At 39.5% G+C, this 16,009-nt stretch overlaps 1 protein-coding gene across 1 annotated transcript in view; it reads left to right on the top strand.

Annotated features, from left to right (window-relative positions):
• The window catches only part of PTPRK (protein tyrosine phosphatase receptor type K), a 439,897-nt gene that overhangs the window by 334,753 nt on the left and 89,135 nt on the right, over positions 1-16,009 (top strand). Inside the window, exon 8 of the mRNA XM_086631964.1 lies at positions 5,839-6,141. Within this exon, the coding sequence (XP_086488090.1) occupies positions 5,839-6,141 (303 nt within the window). The remainder of the gene's footprint in view (positions 1-5,838; positions 6,142-16,009) is intronic.

Genomic DNA, 16,009 nt, shown 5'->3' on the forward strand with positions numbered 1-16,009 from the left:
TATTTGTTTTATGTTCTGTACATCTGTTTTATATACTGTTACACATCTGAGAAAGGAGATGCCCAGTAATCCCTTCGATTTTTAGGATAGGAATATGTACCTGTTAATTTTTCGTTTTCTGACAGACTGACGAAATTACTTCAAATTGTATTACTTCTATCAACTTCACTTGATTTCTCTTTCTTTGATGTTCACTAGTTCTTAATGCTTTTAAGTTTAAAAAGATTGAAGGCCTGAGTTTTCAAATTTGGCTGCCTAAAGTCAGACCTCTAAACTGCTGATATGGAACAACATTTGAAAAAAAAAAAAAGAAATTCTGAGTACTCAGGTAGACTTTCCAGCCTGTGTTTACGTACATGACAGGTGTCCTGTTTTTTGTATGTTCTAAGTATGAGGGAATGCTGATACTCCACTACTGGAATACTTGGAATAATAACTTAGTCCAATAACTTATGAAAAGTCTATATTGATCCAGTTGTTAATACAATGTTGTATGGATTTGGCTCAGAATACACATAAGTAGGTAGAAAAGAGTCCTTGACTAACGATAAGTAGCTCATAAACTATCATTAAGTAGTTGTTAAAGGATTGAGGCCAGTGCTGTTAATTGATTTTTACCTTTAACTCTAAGCTGGCCTTTATCTCTAGTTAGAAATGGTCAAAAATCTACCAGAGTTACAGACAAGAAACTTGAATGGAATTTATAAGAATTATTCTGTCATAAAGACAGACTGGTTCAAGGAAATCAGACTGAAATGCATGGCATTCTTGGGATGTCTGAATAAATTGGGTCTTCCTGTGTTATCATCATATTGTTAAATAGTGGAGTTATTGGGAGTTAGTCTGAACTAAATTCTTTTGGATTTGCAGATTAATAATCCTTGAAACACAGGTGTTTCATCATGAGTATTGTAGGACAGCTCACATTACCTAGTGATTTTTGTTAGCTTTGTTCACAACATAACTTAGTTGTAGGATGCTCCTTTAACAGGGAGCACATCACCCACAGAAATGCAGAAGTGACCATAATCAATGTGCATAGTTTTTGCTCACACTTTGATTGTCAGTTGAAATTTATAACTCTAGTTGGGTCCTTTTCGATGAGTGACACAGTGTTACATAGCACAATCTTAACCAAGTTTATGATGTGGGAGAACTTAGCGTAAGTGTTCAAGGCCAGGTTGGATGAGGCTTTGGGCAACCTGGTGTAGTGGAGGGTTTCCCTGCCCATGGCAGGGGGGTTGGAACTAGATGATCTCTGAGGTCCTTTCCAACTCTAACCATTCTATGATTCTATGATCTGCATAAAACCTTTCTACATGATTCACTAGTAACAAAAGTAACAATTGAGAGTAATGCAACCAAAATGAGCAAGTGAGGAACCTTTGCTTATTGTTTTCTTACTGTACATTTGATAGCTATTCTGCTTTGGGTTGTAATTCCTCCGGTGTCTTTCACTCATACAGTTCTTCCATGCTCTTCTCAGGGGTCTTTTTAGAAGAATTCTTTACAGCAGCAGGACTGTAACTTTTTTTTTTTTTTTTCTTTTTAGTTTTGGAAACATTTTGGGTTTTTTGTAGGACCTTGCATGAACGGAGGAAACAGCAACAGTGACATCTTAGAATAGTCCTCTTTTATTTCTCACATGCCAAGGAGACACCTATCCTGGCAAGGTCGGGAGAAGCCGCAGGACAGAGAGGCTCATGTTCTCATAGAAGAACAGTCTGGGGAATTCCAGTGGCTGTTCAGACTGAGAATATTAGCAGAAAAATGAGGACTTCTTTGTTTCTGTGCCATTTCTGTTTTCAAATGTAAGGGCAAGATAATTAAAGGAGCTTGTGTGAGAAACACTGTGTTTTAAATTACGGAGTTACTATCTTAAGCCAAATTTACTCTTTTTCTTTGATAAATGCCATGCGTTTGGTTTTGTATGTCAGAGTTTTCATTTAATATAAGCCTCACATCTCTCTGCGATTCCCTCAAACCTTATGCAAATTTATGTGTCATCTCACCCTCCAAGTCCAGTTAGTTTTTGCCTCCTGCGTCACCAGTGAAGACAACCTGGATCACCTGCTTCTGCAGCTGTGAAGGCTTTTGTTTTCACTGCCATCTCTGTGTGAGTGAAGGTAATCTCTACAAAGAGACTCCGATATTGACCTGTCTTATCACGTGTTGCTTATCAAGCACTAAAGAAATTGAATTTCATTTTATCTGTTATCTGGAGCGTCTTATTAAATCATCCTGCAGTTGAGAGGTGGTATGAGGTCAACAGGTTCTGTCTCTTGCCATCTATCCCTGGGTTGTTAACCTTTGGAGAATTACTAAAGCTGTTCTTTATTTTATCCCATAAAGTTGGGTTAAATCTTCTTGATCCATAAATTGTCGTGAGTGAGTGCCACGTGCATGTAGTTCTTTTACTTAATGTGGTTTCTGGATAAGGAATGAGGACTTACTAATCTGTATAAGTGTAGAGAACTAGAGTTGTGAGTGGAGTTAGCATTTCTGTGGAAGCACTGGCAAATAAACTGTAACTGAGCTCTGAATTGCTGCTGCTTGCTGGTGCTGTCTGGTGGCCAGAGCGCCGGTGACCTGGGAGCTGGGTACCATTCAGTTGTCTGACGGCCCTGGCAGTAAATCACCTTGTAGCTTTGCAGAAGCTATTAACCTTTTTGTGTCTCTTTCTCCTCACAGAAAAGGATTAACACCATTTACCTGTCTCACAGCGGTAATTGGTAGATTAATGTTTGGAAAATATTAAGTGCTTCCCGCCATTATTATTGAAACTCCAGCTGACAGGTTAAGAAAGAAACAGATTTTCAGAGTCTTATTTCTTTCCTCTTTGACATAAGGTGCTAATTTGACACAAGGAATTTAGCAAAGAAGTGAGAAGTCATGAGCTTGAATGTACATATATTTTGGGTAGAAGTTCTAGATGTGACTGAAAAAGGAAAGGTGAGAAAACAACTGGGAAGACAAGATGTAAATTGGTTTACTGGGATTAGTAGAATAGGAAAAGTATGCAGAGAACAGAAGATAATGCATAAATTGAAATTAAATCCCAGTAGGATTAAGGAAGTATTTCAGTAAAATACAAACCCTAAAATGTGATGGGGAAAGGGAAGAATGGCAGATGAGCACTTGTTTTTGCCCCCATTGAGAACAAAGTTATTCTTAATGAGATGCTGAGATTTTTGGGAAGCCTACTCAAAAATTCAGTAGTATTTTATCTGAGAAAAATAATTATTCAAAGATTGCTTTTTACTGAGTTGTTACAGATGGAGGCTTTGTGGTGTGGTAGTTTAAAACAATTGGTCTTTACCTCTAGAGATCCCTGAGACGAATGTTGCCCAGAAGCAAGAGTAAAATTGTGTTTTTAAAGCATCATTTTAGGAGCAGTGGGACAGTTGGCAGACTTTACCAAAGCTGTTGAGAGACTCTGCAGACTTTAATTACCATCTCAATATTGCAGAAGTTGTTTAATTTCTGCCAAAGAAGGGAATAGTTGTGAGAAAGCGAGATCACACTCTGTCTTTCATTCTTTCCTTTTTGACAGGTGAATAAAGGATGCTTTTCAGTATCTCCTCTGATACTGTGACACATTTGTAAATTTTGCATGGAATTGTAAAATAATTTTTCTTTAAGATTAACAAAGCTTTTTTATTATTATTCTCTTTTGAAAGTGCTGTGCAGCATACTGTGAATGCAGTTTAAGTCTTGTCATGAAGAAAGCAAGATTGAAATGGAGTGCGTTTTCTGCTACTGAGTAGTCGGCTTCAAACATTAATAGTTTCAACCTCCATGGCTAGACAACATATATTATGTTGTGTTTGTTTTAGACGCTCCAATAAATTTTAAATTCAGGTTTGAATTCCGTCTCTGGTGTGGGTGGTTGAAGGCACAACCTGGATTAGTAGAATAAAGAGAAAATTAGTGAAATGAGAAGAATCATTCTGTTTTAAAAGGAAAAATAAGCCTATAACACAAAGCTTCCTTGGGGGAGGGTATGTTTACTCTTTTTAGTCCTCAAACTCTAAATCAGAGTATGTATAACTAGGTTTTTCACTGTCATTCATATGAGAAAAAGGCTGATACTTTTTATTTTTTCTCTTTTAGCAGTTCTCTTCCTCTGTGACACCTGAGTATGTTCAGGTTTTTTCTAAGTGCTTGCAGTAGCCAAGGAAATACTGATTCTTTGAAGACTCTTACAAGCTTCTTCAGTAGATCTAATGTGTTGCTACCTTTTTTTTTTTTTTAATGACTGCCTCACACCTGTCTGTACTTGCTAGAGCAGCAGCCATTGTTTACTCTAAAAAAACCCTTTTTTCCCTCCTTCTCTTCAAGCCTCTTATCTCTCAAGGACCTTTACAATGCTATCTTTCAGCTTCAGATCTCTATTGTCACAGTACACAATGTGTTCAGAAAGCTACTGCCCAGGAAGTCTACTTACACATCTGTATTTTTCACCATGTATATGATAAATCGGTACTTAAGGGCAAAGGGAACATGCTTGTTCAAAATGCAGAACGGGAAGGATAGATCATGGAAGTGAGTAGGCACAGTTTTTAATCCTTACCACTCATCGTGTTACTAGGAATACCTTTATGTTATATTTAGAATTTGGTTGTTTTGATGTTTGAAACTAAATGTTTGCAGTTTGTCTGGCAAACTGCATGCTGAATAGATTAAACTGATTCACGTTTCTTTATTTCAGTGTACCATCTGTGCATTTGGCTGGTTGTTAACCTGGGTGGGACTCTCGTTTCATAAATGCAAGTTTCAAAGAACTGTTATGCCCAGAAAGACAAATCCTGTATTTCGCTTCCTTGAATAATCTTGACTGTTTTGACCTTACACCAGCAAGGACACGAGGCTGAAACTGTACCTACAGCAAGCTTTAATTCCTGTGGTAAAAGAGGATGTATTAGGAGGATATAAAGATCCCCTTGGTGTATTTCCAGTGAAACTCTAGTATATATAGTCATGGTCATGATTTTCATTGTGTAATCATTTTAATTAAGTTAAACGATAAAAGTTAGTCTTGCATGAGGAATGAATGCACTAGAGAGACAATGAAAGATTGATGACAGCTTGGGGAGCATCGTGTGCTCTGCTGGTGGAAATGCCTGCGTGGAGAGCAGCTGAGCTTAGGTAGCAAGTCTCAGCTGAGACCAATGTCCGGGCAAAGTTTTGGGGATCTGAAAGAAGTGGGATACAATGGGAATATCCCAAAGCATTTTTGGTAATATTTCTGAGTGGTTTTGCTTGAATGAATAGCTTCATTACTAAAATAATAAACGTTAATTAATATCTGCATCATTTTTTGTAACTACTGGCTTAGTAAGGTAATTAGTATAATTAGTATACAGCATTGCTTGGTGGCATGATAAATCACAGTGTAGTGAATGTTGACTCTTCACCGCTATGATGTATTATCTAATTTACGCAAAAAGGTAAGGGGGAAATCAAGAAGGGACGTCAGCGGTGACAGCTGGGTGGCCTTTTGGTCACTCTTCTTGCATCTGCTGCCTGTATTCTCAATTGCTTTGAATCGCTGCACTGTTAATTAGCAATTCTTTTTCTCACTGTTGCTAAGTCTTAATCACTGATTGAAACCTGCAAAGAGAGGCCGGAGAAGAATGAAGTATAAAACTTGAGACTAGCAGGTTTTCTTTTCCTTTCAGGGTGCTTGTATGATGGTAATTCTTCCAGCAATAAGTCTGTGTTTGTTGGATCTCTCCTTTGCTTTCACAGGCCTGAAGGTACCATCTACCAGTTACAGTTCAGTGTAAGGATGAAGAACACTAATGATGTTTTTCTTCATTGCATTCTGTTTTCTAGAACCTATGAGAACACCGAAAACGTTGAAGATTGCTGAGATCCAGGCCAGACACATCGCTGTGGATTGGGAATCTCTGGGCTACAACATCACTCGTTGCCACACTTTCAATGTCACTATATGCTACCACTATTTCTGTGGACACAACGAGAGCAAGGCAGACTGCTTGGACATGGACCCCAAAGCACCCCAGCATGTTGTGGATCACCTGCCTCCCTACACGAATGTCAGCCTCAAAATGATCTTAACCAACCCAGAAGGGAGGAAGGAGAGCGAGGAGACTATTATTCAGACAGACGAAGACGGTATGCGTAAATACTGTTAGTGAAATCACATCCAAGCCCAGTCTTGACAGGTGGAAGGAAGTGACTTTACCTGTTACAATACATGTCCCAAAGGATGGAAGTTCTCTTCTATTGATGTGTTAATTAGCCCTAAATCAGTAGCTTTAAAAGTATTATAGCTGTCACCCTGCATATATAGCCCAAAGTGTCCATGTAGCGCAAGTCAAACTTAATCTCTCTCTTGCAAGAAAAAGGAGAGTGGCTTCCCAGTCATTCCAAAAATGTGCTAACACAGGTGACAAGAAACACATGGTGGTGTTAGGTGAAGGCTTTGTCACAGTATTAGGTGTAGTATTTAAAAATGAATTTAATTCTGTACATTTATATTTAAATATTGAGTTCAGTGCTTAAAGAATCTACTGCAGATTAAAAACCTCTTCAGCAAACATATTTAAACAATAATTTATGTTGCAGGTTACCGTATATAGTATCTGTTAACTGTTTGAAAGCCACTCATCAGATTAAAGTATTATTTTGACAACTTGGGAGTTGGACTCAGTGATCCTTACAGGTCCCTTCCCACTCGAGATATTCTACGATTCCTCTTTAAAATGCTCTGGATGAAGTTTCGTTGACAAGACCATTGAACTTACCTTAACTGGGAGAAAATAAAAAATGTGTGTAGATGTTAATGATGACATTCAGTGGTTAGGTTGTGAATCTTGGTATGAAAGAGATTAAAATATAGATATATATTTTCCCCTAATAGTATTTAAAATGTAGTATTAAAGAGCAATTGTGGTTTCCTTTTCTTATATTTAGATTTCATTAAAATGTTGACACCAACAAAATGAAATAGATACTACCATCTGTAACAAAAAAAGAATACTTGGACTAATATGTCTACTAAGTGTAGATATATAAGAAGATAAAATCGAAAAAGGTAGTGTGTTTGCCTGTAAAATGGAGGAGACAGTATAGCTATATATATGGGTAGCAATCCAGGTTAGTATCCAGCAATATGTTTACTGTTGCAATAAAGAAGAGAGAACAGCTTATTAAATAGGTAAAATATGAGGAGCTGTAGAGAACTGTAGAGACATATGTGCATCACATGAAGATTTATTGACAAGTACAAAATTAGAATATTTTTTGCAATTTAAATTTTAGCATTACTTTTCAAACAAGTTAATTATAAATACAATCCATAATGAATTATTTTTGTATCTGTGTTTGCAGTATAGATATTTCTAGTTGCTATTTTCATTGATTTTTTTTTTTTTTTAAAAAAGGTATTAGTAATATTGTTGTGTCCATGGAAAATGGATTTCTTTTTAACTGAGTTTTCAAGAAAGGTTATGATTTCTGATAGCCTTTATCTAGTTAGATGTGTGGAGATGGTGACTGGTCACTAAAGTGGTGTTTGTCAAGAGCAGTCAAGTGCATATATTTTGTCTTTTTTTTTTGGTTGTGTATTATTGTTGGAAAATGATGCACACAAGGCAGGTTTTGGTCTCAAGCTAGCACACCAGTGTGCTGTCAGCAAACTTGTTTAGACTTAGCTTTGGTGTCAGAGGTACCACAGTGTAGAAGCCTCACTCAGTGAACAAAAGTTGCTATGGTAAACTATTTCAAGCAGATGGTGTTTTCAAAGATGGATTAATGTATTTTAAAAGGTACCTATATTTAGACACAGTGGTAATAATGCTTGTGACCTGAAAATAGCCTCTGGTGAGGTCTACTCAGTGATACTACTGGAAATGAAATGCAGATTTCAGATGAAGTGCAGTGTGTTAGTGATTGACGTGAAAGTCCATGTCCATTTTGTCATGTATTTCAAAGTACAGAGTGTGCAAGCAATGTGCAATACAGAGGGCTCTCAGCCGTCTCAGAGGATCAAAGGTGTATTCACACCTGTGTCTCTCCTTGAGCTCTCATAGCTGAGTTCTGTAGTTGGCTGCCTGCATGTATGCTGCTAGTTTAGTCGCGTGTCCAAGTGATCAAGTATCTGCCTGAAACTGTTATAAAACACAATTTGCAGCCTAAAGTAGGACTCGGACTAAGGAGATGAGAGCTATGGAAAGATACAGGAGTCTGTGCCCCACATATTTCGTACGTGATCAGAAGTAGTCTCATTGTTGTGATTATTTTTGCAGGTTTTGTAGAATGAGCGTGATGTTAATTACATAGTGGGGACATTATCAGTGATTCATTTATGAGAAGAAAATAGAGGGATCACAGTATTTTCCTACATTTTTGCAAATAACATTAATTAGAAATAGCCAGTGATTGTATGAATATCTGAAACGGTGCATTTGCGTTGTATACTTTTCATAAATAGAAACTTTGAAAACTCCAGGTGACAGCAACAGACTATTAACTTTTTGTTAGGTTTTCTGTAGTGTGGCATTCTTTCCAATGCTATTCTTTCTTACAAGGATCTGCTGATCAAGTAAAAACTTTGTAGACTGTTGGGGTTGAAAGTGTCTACGTTTTCTTGTCTCACTTCGTCTTTGCCATTTTGACCTCATCTTCTGCTGCTTTGTCCATCTTCCCCATGCTTTCAGCTCTGTATCCCTTTCTTCTCTTTTTTTGTTGTTGTTCTTGCTTTGTTTTCGTCTTTCCCTTTATCTCTATCTTTCTATCATGTCACCTCCTCACTTCCGCTAGGAGCTTTACACATATTTGAACTTCTGGGGTTCCCTAAATGCAGAGGATCTTGGACTTTTGCAGGGTTCTGGTGTGAAACAGTGAGGATCTCTGGTTGTCTTTCTCAAAGGTTCACGTTTATATAAGGCTGCATAGCTGGGCCAGACCTCCCGGAGTGGTGAGTGTTAACTGAGCAGTATATGGTACAAGGAGCACAGTTAACTCAGGAAACAATTAGTAGAAGAGCAGGGTAAGATTCAGAAGCTGTGCTTCAGACCTTTGGAGCCATGACTGACAACTGAAGAATGTTTTAATAGTTTGCAATTCAGTATCTGCAAGAAAGCCAAGCCAGGAATATTGGTCTGAAGATAGCCTCCTTTCTGACCAGAGCTAGATCTGAATAGTTGGTGGTTTCAAGTATTTCCATTTAACTTGGATAGATGGGATTAATCTTTAAAGTATATTATAGAGATTTGCAAAGAGCTGTATTCCACGTAAAATGTAAGGCCATGAGCAATACACTATTAAACAAGTTGTGCAAAAAGAAGATGAAAACAAGGAAATTTGTCAATGTTTTATGGGTGAAACACTATCATTCGCTCTGGGGAGAGATCATACCATCACTAAGATTTGGGAGAAAGCTCTTCGGAGTACCTGGGCACTCGGCGTTATCTGTGCCATGACAGGGACTCACTACTTCACCTGGCTTGTACAGGAGATGGACAGTGTTTGAAGGATTTGATGAAGGAAAAAGAGGAAGGCTCACGCAATCTGGGGATGCGTACATGCTGGGCAAAGGTGATGCTTGGCATTTCGAACAAAGTGCAAGAACCAGCAGTGAACGTGTCGCTTAGCGTGGATCAGCAGTGTACACGCGTTCTCCGAGCTGCCTGTTTGTTCACACGGGTGCTGCGAACTCAGAGGGACCCTTTTAAGAGCAGCGGATGGTGAACGGGATTAAAGCAGATAAATGCTTCCTTAATTTTTAATTGGAAACAGATACAAAAGGCAGTGCATTAACAGGAATAGTGATGTTAGCTCTGAGAGAGCAACTACAGGGAAAGCAAAGTGTGAAGCTCAAAGCGTTCGATGGTGATTTTATAACTAGTAAGGGAGCGTCAGCTAACAGCAGGCAAACTACTAATTGAAAACAATCACTTGAAATAGGATAAGTACCCATTTTGAGGCACAAAGTATACCAAAGCTTTGGTCTGAGCCAAAGGACGCACTCACTGGACACAAACAAGGCACCCTGATCTTTCAGAGTGTGGCTTATTCAGCTCTGTGCAGAGATACCTAGCGCTGCGATGCAGGGTTAAGACATCAACTGACCAATCATTACTTATGCTCCTGGGAAAACTCCCGCAGGCTCTCTGCTCTGGGAAACAGCAGAGAATGGGAGAACTGTAGGCCCTCTCTGGAAGGAAACGGGAGATCTGACTACCCAGGATATGGAGAAGGCTGAGGTACTCAATGACTTCTTTGCCTCAGTCTTCAGTGACAAGAGTTTCAGCTGCACAGTCTAGGTCACAGAAGGCAAAGGCAGGGACTGGGAGAATGAAGAACCGCCCACTGTAGGAGATGACCAGGTTTCAAGACCATCTAAAGAACCTGAAGGTGGACAAGTCCATGGGACCTGATGAGATGCATCCACGGGTCCTGAAGGAACTGGCAGATGAAGTTGCTAAGCCAATATCCATCATATTTGAGACCATGTGGCAATCTGGGAAATGGACTGGAAAACGGCAAACATAACTCCCATTTTTAAAAACAGACACAAGGAAGACCCTGGGAACTACAGGCCAATCAGTCTCACCTCTGTGCCCAGCAAGATCATGGAGCAAATGCTCCTGGAAACTATGCGAAGGCCCGTGGAAAAAAAGGAGATCATTTGTGACAGCCAACGTGGCTTCACTAAGGGTGAATCATGCCTTACAAATTTGGTGGCCTTCTAAGATGGGATTACAGCATTGGTGTATAAGGGAAGAGCAACTGACATTGTCTACCTGGACTTATCCAAAGCATTTGACTCTATCCCACACGTCATCCATATCTCTAAATTGGAGAGACATTGTTTTGATGGATGGACCACTCAGTGGATGAGGAATTGGCTGGATGATCACACTCAAAGAGTTGCGATCAACAGGTTCCTATCCAAGTGGAGACCAGTGACAAGTGGCATTCCTCAGGGGTCAGAATTGGAATGGGCACTGTTCAACGTCTTTGTCTGCAACATGGACAGTGGGATTGAGTACACCCTTAGCAAGTTTGCTGATGACACCAAACTGTGTGGTGTGGTCAACATGCTGGAGGAACGGGATGCCATTCAGAGGGACCTTGACAGGCTTGAGATGTGGGCCTGTGTGAACCTCATTAAGTTCAGCAAGGCCAAGTGCAACATCCTGCACATGGGTCCAGGCAATGCCATGCACAAGTACAGACTGGGTGGAGACCGGACTGAGAGCAGCCCTGAGGAGAAACTCAACGTGACTGGCAATGTGCGCCTGCAGCCCAGAAAGTCAACTGTATCCTGGGCTGCATCAAAAGAAATGTGGCCAGCATGTCAAGGGAGGTGATTCTGCCCCTCTACTCTGCCCTTGTGAGACCCCACCTGGAGTACTGCATTCAGCTCTGGAGCCCCCAGGACATGGAGCTGTTGAAATGAGTCCAGAGGAGGGCCACAAAGATGATCCGAGGGCTGGAGCACCTATGAAGACAGACTGAGAAAGTTGGGGTTGATCACACTGGAAAAGAGAAGGCTCTGGGGCAGACCTTCTAGCAGCCTTCCAGTACCTAAAGGGGGCCTACAGGAAAGCTGGAGAAGGACTTTTTACAAGGCCGTGTAGTGGTAGGACAGGAGGCAATGGATTTAAACTGAAAGAGGATAGATTTAGATTAGATATAACGAAGAACTTCTTCACTGTGCGGATGATGAGGCACTGGAACAGGTTGCCCAGAGAAGTTGTGGATGCCCCATCCCTGGAAGTGTTCAAGGACAGGTTGGATGAGGCTTTGAGCAACCTGATCGAGTGGAAGATGTCCCTGCCCATGGCAAGGGGGTTGGAACTAGATGATCTTTAAGGTCCCCTTCCAACCCAAACCATTCTATGATTCTATGAAATGTTATAATTACAGGACAAAAAAATATAGAAAGTTAAATACTTAGTGCACTTTCTAAATGTGTGAAGAGGAAATACCTTCCACCAACTTTGAGGGAAGATTTTATGGAAATAGTTGACTTCAGGTATTTTTCTGTGTTTGATAGCAGACCTGTATGTTGCCTTCACAAAAAATTTTTTTTTTCCCAATTCACTAGCTCACATGAAAGCACTTTTCCTTTGTGCTTTTTCAAGTTCTTCTGGCACCCCAGGAAAATAATGGAGGGGAAAAAAAGAGAGGGTAGAAAATACACTTCAGTCAAAGGAAACAAACAAACAGTGCTTCAAGGAGCTTTGGAAAAACATAGGTATAAAACTCTACTATAGCCTTGTAAAAGCAACAAAAATAGTCCACCTGGGAGAAAAGTTAATGCAGTGAGATGAGCAGGCAGTATGTCCAGTGCTGCGAAGGAGGGCTGCAAAGATTGCTTGAAATGGCAAAGTGTCTCAAAAAATGTGAAGCTTCTCTCGCAGAGTGACACGTGCATGGATGTAAAGTGAACCTGGTATACTAATCCTATTGGGAAAAAATCGGCAAATGATTGCAGTTAATAAAGAGAGACCCATGACTAAGATAGAAGTTTAAATGTGAAATTGTCCATAAATGCCCCTGCTAAAAATATTGACCTCGGTCCTTGACCAAAAAGGGAGACTAATGACCTATGTGTCATGAGCAGCAGCAAAATTTATTGTCGGTATAGTCAAATAAAGGAGGAAGTTTAATGTCTTTAGCAGCAGTAAACTGAAACTGATTATAACTGACCTACTGCCATTGACGAAAGGAGCCTAGGATAACCTGTTTGTCCTTCAGCTCGGGAAAATAACCCAATTCTTTTTTTCAGATGGTAGGTAAAATTTGCTATCGGCATGTCATTGCGAGAGAGAAAAAGTGGTGACGAAAAGACACGTGAGCACTTCTTATAAAAAACATCGGAAAAGTTGATTTTTGAGAAATTAAAAAAATAATGAGCATCTGCCTTCAGAGAAAGGCTGTAAGTTTGCTGCTGATACACTTTACTTTTTGGGTACCACAAAGGAATTTTTCCCAGTATAACCGTGTATACCTCTGCACATAGCCTTTACCATATAGCATAATGATACTCTGCACGGCTTTCATGGATTATAGTAATAATAAAAATACTCTGTTTACGTGCACTTTCATGATTTTGTAGCAGGAAAACTGGAGCAATATAAATTCATTTTTATAGTGGTTGATGTCAGTTAATACATTGTTCCTCCAGAAGTAATGTAATGTAATATAAATTTCCCGTTAAGTTAGCGTAGAACAAGGCTTAGGTGACACTATTTGTGAATAACAATTTATTTGTGACTGTGACATAATTTAATGCAAATATATTGCTCTAAAATGAATTGGTCTGATGTCAGATTGATGGTTTATACTTTTATTATGCATAGTATTTATAAAAGTCCACCATCCCACATGTATATGGAAGAAAAGATTATCAGCTATTCACTATTCAAATATATAGCTTCATTAAAAGGACTCTGGAGATGGAAGTAAATAGTGAAAGAAGAGCTTGTGATGTTTCCTCTATAAAACCTTGTTGAAGTTCCCTTTGAATTTGTTTTCTGTTACTTTTATATACATGTGCCTTTTATGTTTATACACTTTTTATAGGAAATTATTTTTTTTCTTAATTTCAAAATCTCTTCTGAAACCCATACAGTTAAACCCGCCTAAATGATTTCAGTTCTTCAGATGAGTGTAAATCTTGATTTGTTGGAAGTTTAGCATAGAATAATGCATGTGAAAGAAAGAGCGTTTACTGTTGTTGTCACTGAGAGATGGTGGGGTCACACCTTACAAGGTCAGCAGATGGAAAGAAAATCAATGAGACTAGAATCTTTTTAAAGAGAGGGTGCGGAGGCCAAAAGAGGAGTCCAGCTCCTCTAGCAGCTATTTATGCTTTCTGAATTATTCAGATACCTAGCCACTGATAGGGAACCTTAAGTTAAGTACTTCACCTTAATATACACTTGTAATACTCTTGAGTGTCTTGATTTAGTATAGACTGTCCATAAATCCAAGGGGAAGAGCGATAGCTCATGTAGGAAGAAGAATGGGAGTTGAACAGGCAGCAAAGAGACGCTGTGGTGAGCGATGGGGCTCCTGGAGATGCACGTGCAAACCTGAAGAAAGCCTTTTGGGCTTTTTGGGAGGAGGTTTCCGAAAGCTATGATGTTTACCTGGCGGTTTTTCACCTGAGTCTTTGCTTAAATACCGTATAAGAGGGAAAACTCTTAACACTGTTTTGGAAAGGGACAGTTTAAGGTGGTTTTAAGTCTTTAGAGTCCTGCTGCGAGTCATATGGAATAGACAGCAATGGCTGCCTACATGGAGAGATGCGGTTTGGGTCTTCACAGTTGTGTTACCAAGAGGTTACCTTGCTGTTGTTCTTTTGTTGGTGTTTTTTTTGTTTATTTGGGATTTTTTTTAACTGATTTCAACCTTTTTAAAATTTCTGTTTGTGACTAATACTGACCTGAGAACAAAAGACATAGAAACAGAAATGAGGACGTTTAGGTGTTATTTTTATTAACCTGACTGATGAATCTATAGTCCTGCTCGTAGATAATCTGTAATTAAGCAAATTCCTTTGCTCCTGCTTTTCTCTTTCCTCGCTTCTCTTTGCTCCTTTGGTAAAGCTGTGCAATTAAAAGACATTTTTACTGCAATTGAACTGAAAAATGAAAGGGAAGAATAACTTCAAACCCATCAAAACGTGTCCTTCAAACTAAAATTAATTTACGTTCCTTTTTCTAGGCATTTGAACTTTTGCTTGTTTCTTTGTTCTAATTCCAGTTGAGTTCTCAAGCTGATCCCATGCTTCATTTGTGGTGGATTTGTGAGGGTGGGTGAGGTTTGTGGGAATTACTGCACTCGTTTTCTAGACACCTACTCTCTCTTACTTTCTGACCTGATGTTTACTGGGATTCCCAGCAAACTGCTCATCGCTGTGCTTGCTTCTGTTCGTGTGCCCTTCCCATGCCAGTGGGAAGAGAAGCACGAAACTAACTGGGATCATGTAGTTCCAGTCAGTTTAACATTGCTGCTGCTGCCACAAGCAACACATTTTATATTGCAGGAGAAGAAAACAGTCATGCGATGTGATGAGCCTAGAGGCTTCTCCCACGTGGGTGTTTAAACAGAAAATGTCGGAGGCTTTATGCAACCCTCAAACATAGAGCCCTGCACCCAGTTTCAACTGAATATGAAACATGTTCTTTAAAAGCACCACTCAAAAAGTATTTTGCAGGTTTTTGAGCAGTTGTGTCCGTTTTCTTTTTACCTCATGTGCCTTAACGTGCTTTAATGTCAAATTTCACATTCTGCGTGTATGCCCTGGTGCATTCCTGTGTTCTCTCTCAAACACAGATGTACGTGCACGCATCTTCCAGGGAAAATGCCGTGTGGATCAGGGTATATTCATACCTCATTTGAGATGTAGAGAAGAAAAACAGTAAAGTATTCCCGTGAAAAACAAAGTGCTGCCTACAGCAAGCCCCTCAATGCCACGAACAGCACACAGGGGCTGTCACGGCATGTCGGCCTTCAGCCACTGCGCGGTCTGTATCGGGACACTGAAGCGAAGCAGCAGCATGTGATTTTAGTTAACTTCTCCTAAGTCTTCGTTTGACAGTTGGATGAACAGTTTTTGTGAAGCTCTCGTCTGTTTACTTGTGGGCATTTTTGACTCCATTAATTTATTACTAATGTGCCAAATTATGTTGTTTGTACCAAGGGTCAGATCATTGTTTATAGCTTCCAAGTAGGCTGAAATAAATGCCGCTGTTGGGACAGACCACTCACTCTTGGTGCTGCTAGCACAGTGCCTGGTGCTTCCTTTGATCCAGCGGGTTTTAATTTATTTTTAACCTTTGTAAAACTTCAGTCTGCTTTGATAATTCGTACCCAAGAAACGTCACGCGTTAGGCTCGCTGAGAGTTGCATTGAAGAAAATAGCCTGATAAATAAAGGGAGAGAAATATATGTCAATATATTAAATATAAGTAACATTTTAGCTTGAAAGACTGCAGATTTGGGCATCTTTGGCTTTTTG

This window comes from Tauraco erythrolophus, chromosome 2 (genome assembly GCF_009769465.1).
Source record: "Tauraco erythrolophus isolate bTauEry1 chromosome 2, bTauEry1.pri, whole genome shotgun sequence".
Lineage (NCBI taxonomy): Eukaryota > Metazoa > Chordata > Aves > Musophagiformes > Musophagidae > Tauraco > Tauraco erythrolophus.